Source organism: Hyposmocoma kahamanoa, unplaced genomic scaffold (genome assembly GCF_003589595.1).
Source record: "Hyposmocoma kahamanoa isolate Upper Pololo Valley unplaced genomic scaffold, ASM358959v1 66, whole genome shotgun sequence".
Classification (NCBI taxonomy): domain Eukaryota; kingdom Metazoa; phylum Arthropoda; class Insecta; order Lepidoptera; family Cosmopterigidae; genus Hyposmocoma; species Hyposmocoma kahamanoa.
Window position 1 is genome coordinate 7,744,876 of NW_020653854.1, and position 25,026 is coordinate 7,769,901.

The 25,026-nt window shown below is 38.0% G+C and overlaps 1 protein-coding gene across 5 annotated transcripts in view; it reads right to left on the reverse strand.

Moving 5' to 3' along the window:
• LOC113231662 (sushi, von Willebrand factor type A, EGF and pentraxin domain-containing protein 1) overlaps positions 1 to 25,026 on the reverse strand; it is a 115,713-nt gene that overhangs the window by 17,318 nt on the left and 73,369 nt on the right. For all 5 annotated transcript variants that reach the window (XM_026466101.1, XM_026466100.1, XM_026466097.1 and 2 more), the window contains 2 exons: positions 479 to 560; positions 82 to 395 (listed from right to left, as the gene is read on the reverse strand). In XM_026466101.1, the coding sequence (XP_026321886.1) occupies positions 82 to 395; positions 479 to 560 (396 nt within the window). The remainder of the gene's footprint in view (positions 1 to 81; positions 396 to 478; positions 561 to 25,026) is intronic.

A 25,026-nucleotide genomic window follows, 5' to 3' on the forward strand; every position in this document is an offset into this window, starting at 1 on the left:
ATTGGCGTTTGTGTTTCCGCTTGTTCGAAGCTAATTCAATTAACGAAGCTAATTGAACAAAGGCAATCTTTTGTTACTTACCCGCTGGACAGGCAGATGCTCTGCACATAAAAGGTAGTAAAGTTTCGCAGGTCGTTAGTTCCCATGACTGGCTATCAGATGACACATGAACATCGACACATTCTCCATACTTAGGATTCGGTTGCTTTAAATCCCAAAATCCAGCATACTGTGAAACAAGTGTTCCAGCTGCTGATTCTAGAGTATTTGTTCTAAGGTCATCGACAGTCGCTAAGCCAAGCCAGTAATGGTTATTGGTTGGACTTGCCGGCACCATCCTGGCAGTAATATTGTTTTCGGCGTACGTGTCTACAACCATGAGTTCGCTGCCGTATCTGTAACATAAAAACATGAAATTAATTAAATACAAAAGTTGATGTTAATTCAATGTAACAGGGGTTCAGTATATAAGTATTACCTCCGACATAATTCTGCTGCCTTTTCCCATGAATGCCTTATGTTGAAGAATTTATAGCAATGGAGACCCTTTAGCTCCCAACCTGAAAATAACACAAAACGTGAATGTTAATCTTCTACAAACACAATTTCCTGGGTGAAAACGAGGTATTTACTTCTATTACGTAATGCTATGACGTCGTAAATACAACTTCTATTCTGGGAAATAATATGTGTAAATGAACGTGCAAACACGTACGTCGATATTCAAATAAATGGCTTTCTAAAAGGGCTAGTGAAATCGGTGGGCATTTTACACGGCTTAACGGAAAGAAGGTTTTCTCCAGAATACTTTTCAAATTTCGTTATGCACAGTATTTTAGTAAATCTTGTCTCTATTTAGGTTGGTTTAAACTCGAAGCCGTTAAGTTATTGCCCTCATATAATTTCAAGTTGATCAACAAAGTTTTTACAGCGACCTCATTCCTAAATTTCAAGGATCTTCAAGGGTGCGGGTAGATTGCTGGTGTTAGCATTAATGAATTGCCTTTATTTATGCTAAGCAACTTGGTTAAATAATGTGCAAGATGTCAGGTATAATCAAATGAGCAAATACGCAAATGAGCCTCGGGAACCGAACGGAATGAACGGTGCTCTACGTGTTTCGTTTGCTAATAAACTTTCTTCAATATAACAGCATTTAAGAGTTAGGTATTTGGCAAATTGTAAATATTATCTGTGTGATTAGCAACGGTTTTTCTTCATTAGCATCAGTGATGTAAATATACTTGACTTATTACTGGTCTCCTCATTTAATTAGATAAAAATTTTATTTTTACATTGAGCAGCCATGATTTAACGTCATTCCCGTTGGTTTTTTTTGGTATCTTTTGAAATAACAGTAAAATTTGTTACGAAAATATAGTTTATCAAGCAGTACACGAATAGGGAACTAAATTATTTTAAAATGAGTTCGCAGAAAGAAGCAGTTCATTGGCGTGTACAAAGTCCTGCAAAAACGCGTGAACTCCCTTATAGAATATGCTAACCTCTGTTCCGCAGTTACTTTTACATCCGCCTTTGTGTTCGTTCACACACAAAAAGTGTCAACAAGCCTTCTGACAGCAAGCTTGAGACTCACAGTGTGAAAATAAAACCGATAATTTGATACTAAACAATGAATAGCTGTAAGAAATCCATGTAGAAAAATTTTCAAGGCAAAATTGCTGTTTGATTAAGTCTTGGGCATCACCTGATACAATTTGATCTGTATGTATGTTTATCAATGCACAATACAACAAACATTGAAACCACTTTAGTAGGTGTATTTTAAAAGTCGATAATCATTGTTTGTGGGAATTTTCTTTCCAACAAAGCACGAAAACAATTTCACGAAAAATTAACACTCACTAATAAGTTAACCGCACCCCAATTTGTTAGGGTCATGGCTCGTGAACGACAGATTACTACAAATTACACTATCGACTGGGCTGACACTCGGTTTGTGATGTGAAAATGTTGAAAACATGCTCAGGACCGATAAGGTCACCACGATAATGCAATGAATTGGGGCTTTAGGTAACGCAAGATTTCCCTTTTGTAATGAGTTTTTGGTTTTATGTAGATTGGGCATTGTGGTTCAAGTAATATTGCGAGTTTTACCTTTGTAAACGCTATAGAAAGGACGATATCATCAAGAGTTGTACTGAGGATGTTTTCACAAATTTATATGCGAACAGGACTCTCGTTAATGGATTTGCGGTTTAATCTCTTTAAGACTGTATTTGTTCATAACCGAGAACATGAATAAGGTTCTAATTTGTTAGATGACATCTTTTTAAATTTATGTAGGTATATCCATTGACTTACAATTATATGGACGTCGGGTCCGCGCTAAAAAGTGTCCGCACTTTTAAGGCGCTAAAATCGTATACAGAGCGCCAAACTCCGCTTTATTCCTCCGTCTTCATTTGTTCGACTGACAGCGCGATACTGCGATGACATTACAATTTAAATTTCGAATAGGTTGACTTGGGACATTTTTTTCGTGGTTTTTGTATTAGACCCGTCGTCCATTTATTTGTAAGTCAATGGGTATATCGTTAATTTATTTCTTCTTCAGGATGTGTTCAGTATCAAAACAAAGAATTATACAATGGGTTGTCCCGTAATAAATGTTCATAATGTATTAACTCCAATAAATACTAAAATTATAAGGTAATATTATTTTATAAATAGTCGTCTTACGGTAGCTTATTGGCGGAGCCTTTTTTAGGTTCCGTCATTATCTTGCTTTCCCCTTAGTAATTAGAAGCTTCTGCGGGTTTTGCTACTCAACGAGTAATTGTGGAAGTCAATCGATATAATACATTAAGAAGCTATATGCAGGAACCTTCCACATGCAAAATAGACGACTGACCGAGTTGCGGACACATACCGTGGTTGAACTATTTTTTTACCCAAATAAACGGGTGAAACGTTAAAAGAAAAAATGATTTTGTGGTCAAACAAAGCGAACGAAGTGAGAACGTTCGCATTGTTTCCAAATCCGCACATATCCGTGCGTGTGTGTTATAAAAAAGCGAATCGCCTCAAATAGAGCGTGTGAGTTTGGCGACTACGTGGTCGTGAAGAGCGCGCTGTGTTCACGCTTCACCGGTCGGCGCAACACGATGCAATGTGTTTGACCTACTTACTACGATACTTTGAAATGCAATCCCAACTAGCTGTCGCATCGAATCATTAGACAATTCTCAAAGAAACACGATATGAAAATAGGAAATGAAACTATTTTTTCGGATCTAAATCGAGTATATTTATTTTTTCAAACAAACCAACTTTTCGGACACTTTACACGGCTGACTGAAATAGAAGTCATCTACCAGTCTAATATTATATATGTGAATTAAATACCTTATTTTCAAATTTTTTCAAGGCATCATTCTTATTTTGCGCTACACGTGTTTTAAATGTTTTTATTTTAACAATGTAATTCTTTTTATTAAATTTAATTTTATTAATTAAGTAATAATGGTAATAAGCATTAATTAAAACATATTAATTACTAGGTACTGCTGGCGGCTTGGGATTTTTCATCAGAGGAAATATTGGATCCCAAACTGGTGGTACAGAGAAACCATCTTTCTTCTTGAAATTAGGATGTTTTTAATTTTAATGGCCTCTCGCAGCGTTCTGGGTAGATAATGGACTTGGGATTTGTCGAACTTAATTGAGTGTGTAGGTACATACAATAAATAAGCCAACGCAATTTATTGCCTTGTCTTAAGATGCATTGCGGAATCTCAACTCGTTAAATTGAGAAAACTTACATTACTCGGCTTGTTTGCTCGGCATACTGTCATTTGCTTAAGAAATTATACGTTTGGCAGATATCCTATTTACGCTCCATGTCAGAGGAAATTGTTACCCTACATCTAAGCATCTGTGTACCTATTGAATACTTATGTGCTCGTATAAATTATATACAAGTATATTACATCGTTATATATCACTGGAGCAACAGGTAATCAAGCTACCAGTTACGAAAATTTGTTGCTCCGCAGGGAAATCGAGAGCTCCGTCATTGAAACTTCCTAGGGTTAAGTATCTTCAAAGTAATGATTAGTCGGCGCGGGCGTCACAGAAGTGTGGATAGCTTTTACTCCACTGCGCACATACCATTACGGTTACTCTAAAATTTTTTTCGTATACTAAATATTATTTCATAATGAACATAATGATATTTCGATATGTTCCAAACGCAAGTATCAGGTTTTCGTATTTATGTGTAACCTTTGATAGACACATGACACGTCGTAGTTACGACATATATATTGACACCTCTGATGGCATAACTTTGCGAGAACCATCGAAATTCACGCTTCTAGAAGACTATTAACAAGTTTGTGTCCCAACTAACAAATTATAGAGTCGCCAAACTGCGTGGGTGTGTTCGATGACCCAAATCCAAGTTGTGTGCGCCTGCATAAGACATAGACTGCAGTTGTGCGCAGGCGTCACGCATTGTCTCATACAAGGCTAATAATTACGTGCATAAGATGGGTACGTTGGCCTCATCGCGTTTTACCGCACGATGTATAGTGATGGCATAGGAAAACAGAAATATTTTACTCGCCATTTGCTAACGGAATTTCACGGTACAACATTGGTTTAAAAGTAAAACAACTGAGAAAGGTTCGCGAGTCTAGAGTTTAGGAGGTGAGGTGTGGGGGACTGCCCCTTCTGTCCCGCAATCCGCGCGTTTAAAATTAATATGAATAAAATAATATCAGGCGGAGGAAATTAGACACAGATCCGATGTTGACGGGGCAGTGGGCGGCGTGGCGCGGGCATTAAACCGCTGGGCCATTTTCCAGTTTTGGAATAAATGTGATTTTAATAATTAGAAGGCTTCAGTTGAAAACTAAAATTTAGCAAGTTCTCTATAGTACTTGAAGAGAAATATCTCGATATAAATATTATATCCAAAGTTAGATATTTTATTTATAAATAAATCGTTTTAGATTTTTATTTTAGCCTATTTTCGGGATTTGATATGATCGAGTAAAGTACTTCTGTCACCAAGCAGTGATGTCAGCAATGCTGGTGAAATTACAGGCACATGGGACTTGTCAACTTATGTCTCAGGGTGACGGGTGCAGTGGCAGTGCCTCTCATATCTTTGCGATTTAAAGCTCTGAATGACATTGCAACTGTTATGGACAGGCATGTAGCTTATCATCAGGCGCACGACTTGGTCGTCCCATCACTTGATATTATAATCAAATGTACATTCTATCGTGTAACGAATTAGCACATTCTTTAGGCAATCCTTAGGTGTACCGCATATTTTTTGTAAGAACGTTATTTAATAGTAAATACTTAAACCATTTAATTTAGCTAAACAGTTTTTCCCGCTTCTCTGACTCGCCTTAAATATCTAAAGCTGAGACTCATAAAGAGAAACTCGACTAAGCAAAGACGGCGACATAAGTAAGTTTTTCGTATTTACAAACGAACTTTGCCTAAGTTTAAGTAAGAAACTACGGAGTAAACTCAAAGTTTAATTTAATTTCTTGCTTAAAATTAGGCAAAGTTCGTTTTGTAAATACGAAAAACTTGCTTAGTTCGCCAAATTCGACCTGTAAAGTGTGAAAAATATCTTTTGGATTGAAGTTTCTGTAACGTATTAATGTTTAATTTCTCTGATTATTATTACTGTCTATTCACCACAAATGCAACAGCTAGTCTACTCTATTAATAAACCATGTCTTAATATTGATTACAGTTTTCCAGTTTCTAGAATAATGAGAATAAGAAACATTCTGTTCTCATGTAGGAGCGGAGTGTTATGGTTGAGTTGTGGTATACATAACTGTGATGCCACCTCAGGTTTCCAATGTCGACGCAGCCTCTGTCATCCATCCATTTACGTTGAGTGCTTTCAGGAATATTCTCTGCAAAGGATCCAGCTATCAGCGACAACGATTTAATTACCTGCCATGGGGTCCGGAGTATTGTTTGACGATGACAATACTTGTACGAATCCAAAATTCAAATATCGTTTGAGGCTTTCATATCAGAATAACTACTATTTGTATGTATGTAGTCGTAAATGTACGCATTGGTAAATAGTTTTCGTGTGGAGGTAATTGTATGTTACAACGCTTTTGTTTAAATTTCATTGTCTAAGTGTATTGATGAAATAAATTTAAGGATCGCTTGCCTGACGTAAACAAGGTTTACGCCGCAAAGCTTTGAACACAATGGGATATTGTATTAATGATACAGGAATCATGATTTAAAGTGGTGTATTCCCTTTTAGTAAAATTAATATTATTTTCTCTTGTTTTTTATACGTATTCTACCACTAATTTTATTATGAAAGAGTACAAAGATACTAAACGTTTGATTGTATCTTGGTAAGGTTGTTAAATGATGATGTTCCAAACAATGTAACTTATAAAATAGGCTTATTTCTATTATATAGAAGTTATGTATGGCCGGTGGTTTCATAATAAATAATATTAATTTTTATATTACGTAATTATTTCCGAAATACTTCTAGGAACTAAATTGAGGCGACGTTCTTTACTGAGATCCACGTAGGGAATAATTCAGCGCACCAGAGATTGCGTTACAATATCTAGGCGAGCGAAGGCATTTAACTCCTATGTGCAGAGCTGTTAGGTTTGATTAAACTGGAAGATTGGAGTCATGGAATACTGAATTCCATCTACGGAAATATTCTTCAATGCATTTCGATGTGAAGACAGTGCTATCTGATAAGACAGGATATTGAATGCGCTCAGCGAAGTTCGCGAATTGCTGTAGAACTTGAGAGCATAAAGCTCAACTCTTTTGAACCTTTTCACTTGTAAAATGATATCCGTGCGAGAGAGAATATTGTAAAATTCACCGTAAGCATAACCTTATTTTACTTTACTCGAGTACCATTTTTATGTCCTACTTAGCAGAACTCTAGGATCCGTGGATAGGAATCCGTGCTTGTGAACAGACGCATGAAGAAGTGTTTTTCAATATGAGAAGTGCGTTTAGTTTTTGTTAACGTATAATGTGACGCGTTGTGATATTATTATTAAAAGTCATTGGTGAGTCACGCTTTGCATGATCAAATGGCGCCTTTCACTCGTTACGAATGTGAGCCTTCAAGGCTGCAGGTTTGCCGCTCCATTAGCTGAATGAGCACAAAGCCTGCATTGTCTCACTTCGTAAAAAAATATTCAATCAAATTCGAGAATTTATTTGTTCCACGACACATTTAACTGTAAGGCCAATTCTTCAAGTACTTTCGGTCAACCTATAATACCATAGTAAAACTAGTTGCAGTAGAGCTCCTCGTGGAAGAGTACGTCCAGAGAAGTACTGCCACCTTTCCTGTTTCTGCCGCCAAGCACAAATGTGAGCATTACTGTGTTTCGGTTTTGAAGGGTAGGGGTGCTAGTGAAATTACAGGCACATGGGACTTTTTAACTTATATAGGACGGGCGCAGTACCGGTGTCCCTCAAATCTTTTGCGTATGAAAGCTTTGAGTGGCAGTGCAACTGTTGTGTACAGGCGTGTAGTACACCAAGCGCACTTGTTCGTCCTGTCACTTGGTATCATAAAAAAAAAATCGATTTTTTTTTTTTTTTAAATAACGCACACACTCAACATAGCCCCGCACTAGGGAAACCCTGTGTCGCGGGTGCCATGGACACACACATAGACAACCACAAATTACACCCAAACTCACGAGATAAATTAATGTAGGCCATACAAACATTTCTCCCGGCCCGGGAATCGAACCTGGGACCTCTGCGTGGCAGTCCGGCATGGTACCCGTTCGGCCACGGAGGCAGTTATGATTTTGTTCAATACTACCATGAAATGAAATTAAACAATAATTAGTAGGAATAGTTATTTAGTGAACTAATATAATGAAATCACACATTAAAGATGACAAGGTACAATTGCGAATCGGAAAACTGAAAAAAAGTAACAAGATAAACGCAATAACCAAAGTAGTGAACTTAAAAAGGTTAGTTGGAAAAATGGCATCCATAATAAATACAGTTAAATTTAGAATATGAGTTGTAACATTAAAAAGTTTACAATGTAATAAAGAGGTACGGGTACAAAGAGATTCGTACCGACTGCTGCCGTTCGCTATTTGTATACAGATTATTAAGGAACCACAGCTGGATATATGTATATGCTGATTGTGGTGAACAATTAAATGCTATTGTTGCTTAAATTGATGCGGGCCGGCTTACTAAGCAAGTGACCCAGTTTGCAACGCTCTAAATCTCAGGTAGATGCGTGCCAAGTTCACAATCATCTTAATGGGTACCTGACGCAATGTTAATGGCCCTCGTTAAAGGTGTCGTTAAAAACACGCGGCACCGACACCGCGGAAGGGTTTTAATCAATCATCGAGATTTATATAGATTGGAGCGTAAAACGGAAAATAAAGATATTGAAATGACCTAGATTGTTTATGAGTCTAAAACTCTATTGCAAAAGCGTCCTATATCTTCAATGTTTCATTAAGTAGCAGTAGAGCTCCTTATGAAAGAGTTTGTCCAGGCAAGTGCTGCCTTACTTATTTCTGCCGTTAAGCAGTAATGTGTTTCGGTTTTGAAGGGTAAGGGTGCTGGTGACATTACAGGCACATGGGACTTTTCAACATATGTTTATGGTGACGGGCGCAGCGGCAGTGTCCCTCAGATTTTTGCGATTTAAAGCTTAGAGCGGCACTGTAACTGTTGTGGACAGGCGTGTCGCTTATCACCAGGTGCACGTCTGTTCGACCCGACATTTGGTATCATATAAAAAATGAATACCGTAGTAGTAAAAACACCATGATATTCAATAAAAATAGGATAGTGTGAAATGATTTTAAACCGTATATGCCGTGCCCAGGATCACGGCAATAAAATAGGATACTTCGGTCCACATCAAATCAAAAGGTAAAAAAAGCTGTAACCAGAAAAGGTATATAAAAAAAACTGGTACAAAAAGGTAACAAAACACTCCCTACTTAAATACTAAACGTGAGACAGACTTACCCCGAAAGGGTCGAGTTGTACAGAATTACAGATTGGTATTAACATTAAAATTAGCACATGATTTAGGTTGAGAACTGGTAGTAAAAGGATCAAAATTTGGACGCAATTAAAAATTACTGCCGAACTGCTCGCTACAGCGATTGAGGAAGGAGTGATTACGGAACGAAACAAAATGAGAATGGCGAGGCAAAGGAATTAAAGAACGATTCAAAATTTGAAAATAAGTGGCCAGGAAGCAGAGAAAAGGTGATAAAAAGGTGGGATGGCGATATAAGGAGGTCACATCGACACATTTACTAAATTTGCCTAAAGCTATTACTTGACAACTCGCTGTAAATCGTGTAATTAATATTATCTTAATAATATTAATGTCGTCAATTACACCTTAGGTGATGAAACTCCTTGAACACTGTAATCATAGCTTCTAATTTCATGCTACATAGGTTCTAATTAATAAACCTGCTCTCTATATCTCTACCGAAATATCAACCCGTTGTGAAAGGCTGGTTTAAGTCTATTATTTAATATTTAATTAATTCAATCACTGGAATTTTGTTACTAATAGTAATAATAGTTAGCCTTTACATGTTCTAATACCAGGCACAGGCCTCTTCTCACAAGAAGAAGACTTGGGCTGTATTTCCCGCGCGAGCCCTTTGCGGATTGGAATTTTCACACACATCATTAAATTGCTTTGCAGGTGTGTACAGGTTTCCTCACGGTGTTTTCCTTCACCGAAAATAGATAATTCCAAAAAACTCAGAGGTGCTAGCCCGGATTCGAATTCGACCCTCTGCTTGAGAGCCGGTAGGTCAAAACATTAGGCTACCACAGCGGTTTTAATTTATATTTTATATTATAATTTTGTTATTCGGCTGTCACGGTTTTTAAAGAATAACGCTCCACACACACGGAAGGATTTAGAGGTCGACTCATTAACCACCATTGTGTCTCAGTGTGATGTAAAGTCAGCAAAAACGACGAGGTCGGCATTTTCAATCGCTCAATGTGTTTCTGTGGTTTTATTTACGAAAATGCTTGGTTGCATTAGGTGTACTGTTCTGCTTGATGCAAGTCAAATTGAGTACTTATGCACATCTTTAACCTTGATCATTGTCACTTTAGTTATTAACCGACTTTGAAAAATGAGGAGGTTCTCAATTCGTGTTTTTTGTGTGAATGTTACGCGATTACTCCGTTATTTGTAAACCGATTTCTATTATTCTTTTTTATTTTAAAGGGGGTACCTCAATAGTAGTCTCATTCAAATTGGAAGAAAATATTCCACAGACACATATTTTCAGGGTGGCAAATTGAATGAATCCAAAGAAACGTGGCGTAAAGTTATTGTAATTCCAATGCAAATAAAACGCAGCGAAAATGGATAGGCAAACTTTTGAAGTCGGTTTTTTATTTCTCTTGTGAGTTTGGGTGTAATTTGTGGTTGTATATGTGCGAGTCCATGGCGCCCGCGACACAGGGTTTCTCTACTGCGGGGCTATGTTGAGTGTGTGCGTTATTGTTAATCTTATTATTATTATAAAAGTTATTGATTCATTGTGACTGGGTGAATATTTAAAATTAAAGTCCGAAGCTATTGCCTATAAGGCTCAATTTACATTACAGCCGAACCGAATAGAAGCGAATTTTTGTAACGAAATTGTATATAGCAAAATAAACACTATGTCAATTGTGTAGTATACAAACTAGATACGAACCAAAAAACAAAAAGCGCGTTATGCTCGCGCATTCGCAGGAATTTCACCAACTAGACGACACCTGGCGAATACGTGGGAAATGGAGCGAAGGCAGGCTCAGTGTGACGTCAAACGTCGACGAAATACTACAGCCTCAAGGCGCAGTCGCGAGAAAGCTCGCGAATACTCGAGCATTCCAGCAACCGCTTGCGTTCCATTCCGTTACGCGGCAATGTAAATGAGCCTTATTTGGAATATAAATTTCTACTAGGTTTTTTCTAAATTTACATTGCCAACGTACGTTGATCAACCGGCATCTAGATTCAAAACGGGATACCAATAAATTATACAGAACTAAGAAATTATATATGTGCCTAAGCCATTATACATTTCGCATAACATCTCGACGTAGTCCAGTTATTGCTAGCGGTAGTTAATCTAATAGAAGATGGTTATTAGCCTGGCGATCTGCTCTAGGCCAGGAACTAACGGTCGGGCTTGGAACACGTTCAATTGCAACTACGATACATCGATAACAGCATGCATTCCTAGTATTCCGAGAAATCAAACGCGAAGGGCGTTTTGAAATATGAGTTAGCAACACGCCCAAGGTACAAAAGATCGAGAAACTCAACTCGTAGTGTGAAATAAGAAATATAATATAGTTATCATATTTATTTGTAACATGTTTTTACTAAGTTGCTTAATATAAACATCATCACCATCATTGACCATTATATTTAGTAGCAGTAGAGCTCTTTGAAAGAGCTCGTTCAGGGAAGCACTGCCACCTTACCTATTTCTACCGCCACGCAGTAATGTGAGCATTACTGCGTTTCGGTTTTGAAGGGTAAGGGTGATGGTGAAATTACAGGCACATGAGACTTGTCAATGTATGTGTCCCTCATCTCTTAACGATTTAAAGCTCTGAGTGGTTTTGCAACTGAAATGGAGAGATGTGTCGCTTGACGGCAGGCGCATGATATGTTCGTTCCGTCACTTGGTATCATGAAACAAGGTTTTTAAAAAACGAATTTAATATCAGGCCATTGTTGTTACGTGAATATTCTAATCAACACAGTTCAGTGTCTTATTCACAATAAAATTTTGTTACATTCTGAATGAAGCTGTGTAATAAGTCAAAATAAATTAACTAATTTGGTTACCAAAGCAGTGATATGCAGAACGCTATCCAATGTAACAATTCAATCGACAAAGTCTTAAGCCTCAATTCTAATTAGATAATATATTCTACGTTAGACATTGGATTGCAGTGATACTTCTTATTTATTTTATTTATTTAAACACTTTATTGTACCACAAAATAAATTACAATTTTTAAAGAACAATTTAAAATATTAGTGTACAGAGACGAGCTTATCCCATAAAGGGATTTCTTCCAACTAACCTTTGAAAAACTGAGTGGAAAGTTGGTTTTTAGGTTGGCAATAAAAATAAAGAAATTGAATGCTACTATACTCAATAAATACACAGATAAATTTATTATATCATATCAACTTATTTTGTGCATTTACGGTAAAAATATCTGAAAAAATACAAACAACGCTTGCAAATAAACAAATTGCGAAAAATCATACAAAATATCTTTAAGGAAAACACGTATTTATTGACAATTCACAATGCGATAAAATCTTTTAACTTTAACGGCAAAGTATTCCTCGAATTGAAAAACTTATGCGTTGTACTGTGGTGTAAAGTTTTGTTTTGTTTGCATTCATAGTGGGCATTTTTTAGACATATATTTGCCAATATATAATTAGATATCTAATATACAATTAAGTACCTGTACCTACGCGACAGGTAGAGCTAAACTGAATTTATAGTGACAGCCGATAGATTCAATAGGACGCCTATAAATCTATGACAATTTATTGGCACTTTGGGAACTAACAATATTGATTTACTAAACTTCGAATTCCGAAACGTAAACGTAATTCCATAAGTAAAGACGGACACATTTCCTTTGAACCTTGTAAAATTTGTCATTCGTATTTTCAATATAAGAATTTGTTTTGAAGAATACCTAAACCTCTTTCATCGTCAACCCACCTTTTTATCACCCTTTTCTCTGGTACCTGGCCACTTTCTTTGAAATTTTGAATCATTCTTCCTTTCTTCTCCTTTTCTTCTTCGTCGCTTACTTTTCTTCTTTCCATCGCCACTCTCTACTAAATTTCCGAAACGAGCTTACGTGCTCGACTTGTAAAGTATTATATTTGTAGTCCCATTGAAATTCATCAAGCGAACTACTTATAAAGCATAGTATTTCTAGAAATTGGGGTAAGTTTCATTTTACCATAACCTGTATTTAATTTAAGTAGAGAGTGTTTTTATACGATTGTACTTGTTTTTATATCATTGCTTTGTTACGGAAAGGTAAAGGTTTTATTATACCTGTTCTTTTCCCTTTCTGTACTGTTTTTTTAATTCTACAATACAATTAATGTGGACCGAACCTTCTATTTAATTACGCGAGGCATAACGCGAGGCCAAATATATACCTATTTTTGTCGCCAAGCAGTAATTATTGCGTTTCGGTTTTGAAGGCAGCTTTGAATCTACAGGCATATGGGATTTGTCAACTTTATGTTTTAGAGACTCAGAGGGACGGGTGTGGTGGCAGCGTCCTTCTGATCTTTGTCGCTTACCACCGTCGCTAAAGACGTACGGTTCTTTCATCTCGTTATCGTCACAAGATTTCATAAAAAAGGCAGAATTAGCAAAAATCTTTTCCTACCCTAATAGGAATCCCAAAGGGTGTGTGTGGATGTAAGAATATATTTCCTAAAAACTGGCAACTGGGTGAAGATGTAAATGTAACTTGCTTTTACGTTAATGTATTATATGGAGATTAACAAAGGAAGAAAGAAAATGCATTTATTATTACACGTTTACCACAAAGGAAAAAAAAAATTCAGATGTAAAACATAAATAAAGGAATATAGAAAAAAAATTCAAACAAACTATTCACATAGACAAGAACACTAGGTGTAGATATATTTTGTGTGGTGCCAGCCGCGGTAACAAAAGTGTCACTAAATATTTGTTGCAAAACGCAATGCGTTCCCAGCACTAATTTTCAGTGCGTTATCAGGCATTAGGATCGTCAGTAACCGTATTTATAAGAACTCAGTTTCGATTTCAACTACCCGACATTCGTAAGGTAACATTTAACCTAAACAATATTACCGCCCTTTGTCGGCACTTATAGCACTATGGGCTCAGAGAAAGCGGTTTTCAAACCTGACAATACTTACATGTACTCGAAACTTGTTTTCTTTCCTTCGACAGTAATTCGAGTCTCTCGATTCATAAATCAATCTATTGTTGTTGAAATTGTGTAGTCTTTTTGACTTATCTCTATTTATTTGCTTTTGGACATGTGAATAAGTAAAGTAAGTAAATAAGTATACATACCTCTCAACTGATTAACGCTTTAAAAAAGTTTTTTTTATGATATCAAGTGACGGGACGAACAAGTCCTGCGCCTGATGGTAAACGATACGCCTATCCAGTGCCACTCAGAGATTTAAATCGCAAAGATCTGAGGGGCACTGCCACTGCGCCCTCCACCCTGAGACCCAAGTTGACAAGTCCCATGTTCCAGTAATTTCACCATAACTCAAAACCGGAATGCAGTAATGCTCACTTTAGTGCTAGGCGGTAAAGTAGACAAGGTGGCAGTACTGAACGAACCCTGAACGAACTCTTTTGCAAGGACCTCTACTGCTACTAAATATAATGATGAATGATGATCATGGTAATTATATTATTTAGTTAGTAAAACATCATAATATTGATAACAAATACTTAAATATTACACATCGAAGCCTTACTTTCTCAAACTCGTATCTTATAAAGAGTGACTATGTGGCGGGCGAAGCCGTTAAAATAACGCGGTTTGCGCGCCTTTTTTATCTGTGTTTTTCTCTTCACTTTCGACAGACATATTCTCCACTAAAACTTTTGTGAGTTATATAGATTATAATTAAGTTGTCCATTAAAAGTTATATAAAAGTCAGTCGTCTATTCATGAGTGTTAACCGAAACCCACAATTGGTGACCCCGACGTGATTTGGTTCGGTGGTGGGTTGCCGGCGTCAACTGCTGCACTAACTTTTCTGCGCTGACGCCGGATTGAATCTGCTAGCAGCTTGGTTGGAAGCTAATGACCGCTGCCGACTCTAAACACACCGAGGTTTGAAGCCTCTAACTGCTAACGACACTCTGGTATGCTGAACTTTACTTACTTTCTTATTGGAATCCTCCAGAGAACTTACTGACAGTGGAATCCTCCAGGAAACCCATTAACCGTCTATTTCGATTTCGAACTTTATTTGGTGTTTTGTGCTTTGTGTGGTGTGGTGTCTTTAATATAAACTAAACTGACAATTTCATATGACTAAACTTACCCTACTTACCTAAGCAAAATCTGTTTTTTTCTCATACTTACAAATTTACAGAAGTGAATTTCCTATCTTGAAATTTAATTCCTTATTGTTTTTACTAACAAAAATACTGTTTATTATTAATAAATGTAATGAATACTGAATACTAATTAATAGCTGTAATTAAACTTTCAAGCCATTTTCTTTTAAATTATTGATTTAGTTTTTAGGAAAATTAAGTTTTTTTTACCATTTTGTATATTAACATGGGACTGCACAGTGGTTCTGCAGTCATAATTTCTAGACAAAGTGTGTAAATTTTTTGCTATATGTTCTTAGTGTTCTAATAGCATGTTCTAATACTGTGCATTGTTATGATAATTTGCTTTTACAAACATTTTTATTTTTGTGTACTGTTTTGTGTGTCATAGCTTCGTTTTGCCACTGCACCCACCCCAGTCACTAACAATTTTTCCTGGTTTTAATTATTTTTGCACGACTATTGGTTTAGTGTTTGTTTGGTACTATAGAACCATTAACATGGATGAAGAACTGTTTAAACAGGAAATTGAAAGGCTTTTGGCTGAATGCTGCCTTACAGCTAAGATTGAGAGAGGAGAAAAAGGCTGAAGCTTGCGCTGTGAGTGTGAAAATGCCTCCATTTTGGACAGACAAACCCGCTGTCTGGTTTGCTCAAGTAGAAGCACAATTTGCTATTGCAGGAATAACTTCTGACAATACCATGTTTAACTACGTTATCAGTCAGTTGGATCAAAGATTGGCCGGAGAGATTGATGACATTATAACTAAGCCTCCCAAGTCTGGCAAGTATCTAAAACTAAAAGAAGAGCTAATCCAACGACTCTCAATGTCACAAGAGCAGCGTGTTCGCCAGCTATTAAGCGAAGAAGAGCTCGGAGACCGTAGGCCGTCCCAATTTCTTAGGCACCTCCGGTCACTAGCTGGCGCAGCTCTATCAGATGAAAGCATCTTACGCTCCTTGTGGATGCGACGCCTTCCACAGCAAGTCCAGGCTATCTTAGCGTCTCAGGTTGAACTGGGCCTTGACAAAACAGCTGATCTTGCTGATAAAATTATTGAACTTGTCGGTCCAAGGAACCAAGTTTTTTCTGCCTCTACATCAGGCCCTCCGTCCTCTGTGGTGGCCTCCTTGACTAATGAGATAGCGGACCTGAAGAAGCAAATAGCTGCACTCTCTACTAAGGGTATCCGTGGTCGTTCACGCGACCGTTCCGTGTCTTCAAACCGCCGTTCTCGTGGCAACACGGCGTCAAGAGGACCCAAGGTATGCTGGTATCACAAGAAATTTGATACCAAGGCAACCAAATGCACAAAGCCTTGCGCATGGACACCCCCACAGGGAAACGTGAGCAACAATCAGTAGAGGCGGCTACTGATTGTTTTTCTTCCGGCCGCCGCCTGTTTGTAACTGACCGGACGTCTAAGTACCAGTATCTCATCGATACTGGCTCAGACCTTTGTTGTTTTCCCAGGCGTTTACTCAAAGGCCGCTACAACAACAGTGACTATGACCTTAGTGCTGCAAACGGCAGTTCGATCAAGACTTATGGTAACATCTCCTTACACCTCAATCTTGGGTTACGCCGCGATTTCCTTTGGAATTTTATTATCGCTGATGTCAGCACTCCCATAATCGGCTCTGATTTTCTTAGTCACTATAATCTTCTTCCGGATTGTCGTTATAAGCGTCTTATTGATGGTAATACTAACCTTGCTGTTTCAGCTTGTGTTGCACAAATCAAACAGGACAGCGTCAAAGCAATTTCTATTGGTGATTCATACTACGCACCCGTGCTTACTGAGTTTCCAGACGTAACGCGTCCTCCTGGCTTACCTAGAATTGTAAAGCACAGTACAGTGCACCACATTAATACGACTGAAGGACCTCCCGTGTCATGTCGCCCCCGTCGTTTGGCCCCTCAGAAACTTGTAGCTGCCAAGAAAGTATTTGAAGACATGGTTCAATGTGGCACTGCCCGTCCTTCTGAAAGTGCTTGGTCGTCTCCTCTGCACTTGACGCCCAAAAAGGACAACACCTGGCGTCCATGCGGCGATTACCGCGCTTTGAACGCTAGGACGATCCCGGACAGATATCCTGTCAGGCATATCAATGACTTTGCCAATAGCCTCGCTGGTGCTACTGTTTTTAGTACTATAGACCTTGTGAAGGCATACCATCAGATTCCCGTTTTTAAGGACGACATTTCGAAGACAGCCATCGTTACCCCGTTTGGCCTCTTCGAATTTCCTTTTATGACCTTCGGCTTACGAAACGCTGGTCAAACGTTTCAACGTTTTATCGATGAGGTCACACGGGGTCTCGATTTCTGTTTTCCGTACGTAGACGACGTTTTAGTTTTCTCTCGGGATGCTGCTACTCACAAGGATCATTTGCGCCTTCTTTTCGAGCGCTTTCAGAAATATGGAGTGGTCATAAACCCCTCGAAATGCGTTCTTGGTGCCAGCGAAGTTATTTTCTTAGGCAATTTGATCAATGCCCAGGGCACTCGCCCTCCCAAAGACAGGGTTCAACATCTGATGGATTTTCCACCACCTGAAACCGTTCAGGGCGTGAGGCGATTCCTTGGAATGATAAATTATTATCGCCGATTTATCCCTCACGCCGCTCAATTCCAGGCGCCGTTAATCGATGCTCTTGTCTCTACCAACAGCAAGGGAGCCAAACCCTTTCCTTGGTCTCCGGAATTGCTCGAGAAATTTGAGGCGTGTAAGAGGAGCTTAGCTGATGCGACTTTGGTACAACATCCTGTTAGCGATGCCCCGCTGGGTCTTTTTACTGATGCTTCCAGCGTACACATCGGCTCTTGCTTGCAGCAACAAATTGGTGGACAATGGTTTCCACTTGCATTCTTTAGCAAGAAGCTGACCCCTCAGCAGTCTCAGTGGCCCACCTACCATAGAGAACTCTTGGCGGTGTACGAAAGCGTACAGCACTTCCGTTACATCCTCGAGGTCCAGCACGCCACTATTTTTACAGACCACAAACCTTTGTTGTACGCCTTCTTACAGCGCCGAGAGAAGCTTGCTCCTGCACAACTCAACCAGTTGTCTTTTATAAGTCAGTTTACGACTGACATAAAACACATCAAAGGCGAAGACAACACCGTGGCTGATGCCATGTCTCGAATTAACGCAATCTCCCTGGAGCAGGAATACGAGGATCTTGCCAAGTCACAAAAGTCGGACGAAGAACTCCTAAGACTTTTGGAGAATAATTCTTCCAGCCTTCAACTTACCAAAGTTGTAATACCTGGCACCGATCTCTCTTTAATCTGTGATCTTTCAACAAGCAAGCCTCGACCCTATGTCACTCCCGAATTTCGCCGAGCCATTTTCAATAAACTTCATAATTTGAGCCATCCCGGATCTCGTGCGACAACTCGCCTCGTAGCCGATCGATACGTCTGGCCCTCCATAAATAAAGACTGTCGAAGTTGGTCTCGAGTTTGCCAAGCTTGTCAGCGCAGCAAAGTAACTCGTCATAACTCCGCTCCTTTAGGCAACTTTGATACGCCATCTGGTCGATTCATACACGTCCACATGGACATAATAGGTCCACTACAGGTTTGTAACGACTATCGTTATTGCCTCACGGCAATTGACAGAGTGACCAGATGGCCCGAAGTCTGGCCCATGCGGACAACGACGGCAGAAGAAGTAGCAGAAACTTTCACCAGGGAATGGGTCGCGCGTTACGGGGTACCTTCAGTACTTACAACAGATCGTGGTGCTCAATTTGAGTCCGACCTGTTCCGTCGACTTTTACAAAACTTCGCCACCAAACGGATACGTACCACCGCTTACCATCCAGCCGCAAATGGCATGATCGAGCGTGTACACCGGCAACTTAAGGCTTCTCTTACATGCCACGGGAACTCCTGGATCCAAGCCCTTCCTTTCGTGCTCTTGGGAATGAGGTCGGCTTTTAAAGAGGACCTTAAAGCAACCGCTGCTGAAATGCTTTACGGCGAAACCTTGCGCCTCCCTGGCGAATTGTTGGTACCTGCACCCGGACCTGACAAAATCGAAGACGCGACTGATCTAGTTGTCCGACTACGCCGTCACATGTCGAACATTCGACCTGTCGGCGCGTCTCGTCACACACAACCCACGTCTTTTATCTTTAAGGACCTGTCTCACGCCTCCCACGTATTTCTACGGGACGACGCTGTTCGGCGTCCATTACAGCCCCCATACACGGGACCGTATTCAGTTCTTAATCGTTCTGACGATGGTAAAACCATTACTATCGATTTTAAGGGAAAACCAGTCGTAGTAAGTGTCGACAGAGTCAAACCTGCTTTTATTGAGCAACCACCAACTAACCCAAACACTGCTAGGACTAAGGAGACTACTCTGGATTTAACAGACCAACACCAGCCTCCTGCAACTGATACATCACCTCAACCAGAGTTTTCTCCAGCGACTAAGAAATCCCCTGGATTTTCAGCCTCTGCAAACCCATACGTCACTCGTTCCGGTAGGCGTGTAAAGTTTAAGATTTGGTGATTTTACCTTTCTCCGTGGGGGGTGGTGTGGCGGGCGAAGCCGTTAAAATAACGCGGTTTGCGCGCCTTTTTTATCTGTGTTTTTCTCTTCACTTTCGACAGACATATTCTCCACTAAAACTTTTGTGAGTTATATAGATTATAATTAAGTTGTCCATTAAAAGTTATATAAAAGTCAGTCGTCTATTCATGAGTGTTAACCGAAACCCACAACTACTCAGGAGATGCCAAAACTTTCTTTTTATTTTAAATTTCTTATCAAGGGTGTTAATTTGGATGCATTACTTTAAGAACAGGTAAAAGTCAATGTGTGAATATGATTTAAAACAGGATGTAAATATTTTTAAACCAGTCGTTGGAACATAAAACTTGCTCACCTGAAAAATTTTTCAAAATGGCGCTTTCGCCCTTTCTACAAAACGTTGATGATATATGTAGAAGACTCGAAAGTAAAGCAGTATCAAAGGGAGGTTAGTAACTTCATCCCACACACTATATAATAAATGGTACAAAAATTAATTCGAAACGAAATAGTGGGTTTCAACCTTCGTCATCAAGAATGACATTACACAACGAAACAAAAGGATAAAATGATAATTAAAATTGACCTTTTCGTTGAATAGTTTGAATATATTATGCAAGGATAAATGTTTATCACAGAGGTGATAAGTAATTGTTTAGAAATAAAATTTGAGGTGTAGTGAGCACAAACTATGAGCAACGACGTATAAATTCCTATAACTTGTAAAATTGAAAAAAATGCGTTATAACATTGAACAGTATTTTATTGCCGTAAAAAATTACAATCATTTATGATGCAGTTTTTACAGCGTTCATTACTTTATTGATTATTATTGATATTAAGTAACACCAACATTTATAATGTACCTATCCTATTTATAGCGAATAAATGAGATTTCATTTAACCTATTTTCTTTAGGTGTTTGTTTCTAAGTTCCTGCAATATAAATTATGAAGATCAAAGAAGAGTTAAATGCATAGTCTGTCTTTTTTTGAGACAGAGTAAAATGACAGTTCGTTGCGCAAAAGTGTTGCTCACTTGCAAGCAGATAGTGATTACTGACGATAAATTATAATTCTATCGACTATCGATTGAATATTGAATCATTATTGGCCCATTATTCATCCCACTGTACTGGTCATACGTCATAATATTCAATTTGCAGACATGCATCACTACGTTTCGGTTTTGAAAGTAAGGGTGCTGGTGAAATTACAGGCACATGGGACTTTTTAACTCATGTCTCAGGGTGACGGGCGCAGTGGCAGTGCCCCGTCAGATCTATGTGATTTAAGCTCTGAGTGGCATGCAACTGTTATGGACAGGCGTGTCCTTTAATACCAGGCGCACGACTTGTTCGTCCCGTCTCTTAGAGTCATAAAAAAACTTCTTTCAAATTTTGTCGATAGAAGTGTCAAAAAAAAATTTTAGGAAAGCTGGCATCCTTTTAAATATTATTTTACTCTGTCATTAGAAAAGATACAGTATAGCGTCTTCAGACACGTAAAACAGGTTTTATTTTTTAAAATACCAACATAATTCATTCAACATCGACCGGCTAGTCAAATTCATTCTTCTTATTTACTTTCCTACGTACTTTCCTATCTTATTATTCTCTCTTAGAGTTTTATTGTGCCAACCCTAAAAATATCACTCCTCGAGTTCTATATTTGTGCGCGTCGGTGTAGATTCATGCTTCGTGCATTGTTACACAATTACGCAAACCTAGGTGAGCTAATTTAAAATACGAGGCTTGATTATATGGTTTGGGAAAACAGCTGCGAGTAGAATTTCACGCTACGGATGAGAAGCAGCTAAACTTCATCACGTGCAACATTATTCGATACTTGAAACCTAAAAAAATGTAGTCAGTACTCATAATCAGTTCCGATATGGAATTATTAAAAAACGGTCTTACAAAAAATGTACGACACACCTAAGGATATTGTCTAAAGAACGTGCTAATGTGTTACACGATAGGACGTACTTCGTCCGATCATATAAAATCCGGAAAACAGGGTAAAATAATGGCTAAAACGAATTACTTAAGAATAAAATATCTAACTTTGTACGTAATTTTGTAATCGAGGTATTTCTCTTTAAGTACTCCAGCCCCTGTAGCATAGCTACGTATGATAGTCGCGACGCGCGCGATAAAATTGAAATAAACGCGCGTTATTGGCTATCTAAATTAGATCTGATTGAGACAGTCAATAGCGCGTGCTTATTCCAATTTTATCGCGCGCGTCGCGACTAATATGCGTAGCCATACTACGGTGGCAGAGATCCTGCTAAGTTTTCTACTGAAGCCCTAAAGCTTATCGACATGCCGCGCCGCGCGTTGCCACGTCAGTCGTCACAGGGCGCTTGTCGACGTCGGATCTGTGTCAAATTTTTGCTTTTTCTTATTTTATTCATATTAATTTATAGCGTGTGGATTGCGGGCCGCGAGAGGCGACCCTCCCTCACCTCCTAAAATTTAGACCCGCGTTGAAATGTCTCGCCTTGATGAGAAAAAACAAATTGTGTGAAATTTGCGTTATCCAATGTTAGGCTGATGGTCACAAACTTTATAGTTACAAACGAAAAATTGAACCTTGTAGATACAGTTGTATTTGTAGGTATAACTTTAGACGCTAAATTGCATTTGGGTCCACAAATAAGTACATGATCGAAACTGCTCAGCTCTGCAGTGCTGTACGCGATTAAAAAAAAAAGAAAACTTTCAAACGTCCAAACCGCTAATTGGTTTACTTCGGCCACTTTCACAGTTTAATGAAACACAGTAATTTGCTTTGGGTAATGCCGCCGATATTAATAGAATCTTTGTCCTGCAGAAATGTGGGGTTAGAACAGTTTACAATGTCTTAAAAAGATAAGTTTAAAGAAATTAACTTTATTATACTATCGTCACAGTACATTTATGAAAATGATTGATGGTAAGAAGAGTAGTATTATTTTAATGAAAAATAATAACAGACACAATATTAATACGAGAAATAAAAATAAACTAAGAAGCTGTTCTTGACAGTTGTTATCACAAAGACACAAAACACTTTAAACGCTTATAACGCTTATAAAGCTTTTACGCTTTAAACGCTTCTATAATAAGATTCCGTTTGATATTGAAAATTTGCCATTCACTAGGTTAATAAGTATAGTGAAACAAATAAACTTTATAGTAAATGTTATTACTTCCGCGTAATTGAATCACAAAAATCCTTGGTAGTGAACCGTAGCTATTGCAGGTTGTTTCGATCTATAATATTTAAAATAAATATTAGAAATGAGAAAGTGTACAAATGTTTATTTACAAAGAGCAACCCCTAGAGTTTTTAGCTCATTCTTCTCAGGGGAATTTGCCTTACGAATGAGCAATACAGTTTAATCAATATGACGTTTTCAAGTGTAATTTATTTACCAATGAAGTAGATATTATTTGACTGTGAGAGTTCCAGAGTGATTTTTTGTTGCAGTTGCAATTCTATTTCATCGAGTATAGAAATAGAGACGAAATTTGTTTGAAAAATATTCTGTCAAATCGTTACTGTGACAACTACGCTCCGATTGGCCAGCCCGAATTCGAAACAATTGAAGGGTGTCGTCAATTGTTTCATTTGAAAATGACCAGTTTAACTTGAGCTTTGCTATAATGGACGAAAATTGCAAAATTCCATATTTAATACTTAATTACCAATGAAATGTGATTCCGTTTGTTTTGTAATTAGATGTTTTGCTGTTTTCCCATATAACCGAATGGAACAGCCCCCATTGTTAAAGATATTACCTTTATTACAATAAATACAGAATATTTTTGGAATATGCGGAGACTTACACACCGGTCAGTTGTCGGCGTTGTACTACAACAAGTCAACTTTATATTAGTGATTGCAGCGCAAAGGAGAGTTGATATTTAAAAGTGATATAAGGCCCAATTGCCTGATGAGTTGCCATATTTCGTCTCTGTTTCTGGTTATATACTCGATGTTCCATTTAGACTCTATTGAGATTATATTGCAATTATGACAATATTTGTTATTCTTATAAAATTTAGTTGAGTCTCTATAGAGTGTCAGTGCAATGGGAGTGATGACATTCGTTCATCATCACATGCCTTACTAAAACTACAATGGAAATTACTATTAAATAACGTAATTTTTATTTCGTTTAATCAGCAATTTAGTCTTCATTAAATATACTTGGTTATTTTTATTATACTGATAACCTCGCGTGACTATATTACCAATATCATAAACAACAATTTTTGTTCCATGACTTTCATGATTCATCAGATTTGACTTTCACACAAAAATAAATATAGTTAAATGGATCGTTTTATACGGTACTAACTCTGTGCAGGACGGGGGTGGACGAAGGACGCTTACACGTTTGAATTTACCACGGAAGAAAAATAACAATGGAAATTACTGTCAGAACCGATGTCGCCAAAACTCACACATTCTTAACTTGAAACATTACAAAATCTTGATATTGATTTAAACTTTACCCTGTTGGCATATCGTTGAAATTTTAATACCTGTTATTGCAAGACACCACGTTTTGATATATTGAAATTTCAATCAATGTACTGCCATCTAGCGGGTAATTCCTGAACGATGGAGATATTAATTTAGATCTCCATAAAAGAAGAGCCCATATTGCAGGAGTATAAGCATTACTTTAGTTTCTTGTAACAAAAAAATATTTCAATAAAGAGAAAATTTAAAATTTATTGAAATAAGACTTTCCGATGATATGAAATAACACCACGGGTAATATTTTTGATGCGGTTTTCATTTTTGCACTTCAAAATAGCATAAAAACGCATTTTCCTAGGATTTTAGAGAATTTGCAAGAAATAATGACACAACCACACCATACAAAGCGAAAATGGCGGATTGAGCTGTGATAGCTCTTTCGAGACCTAAAGTTCTCGAAAGACCTATCTCAGCTCAACCACTTCTACTGTATTTATTGTTCTGTGGAATTTACCGTACTGCCAAATACAGATGTAAAAAGTGTCAGATTATACGACAAAAACTTAAAAGTTAATTTCTGGTAAATTTATTATGTTTAGTTTACTCACTTCCATAGTATAATGTCTTACAGGATTCTCATGTGGGGTAAAGCGGCAGATATACAAACCATATTTGTGTTGCAAAACCGAGCGATTCGTTCTGTGTACCGTTTAGGTTCTCGGGTTTCTCTCAGAGAAAAGTTGTTTGTATGCCCGTAAGAATATACATAATTTCATTAAGAAAGAAGATATCCATAATATTAACCTTAGAACTAAGTCCAAA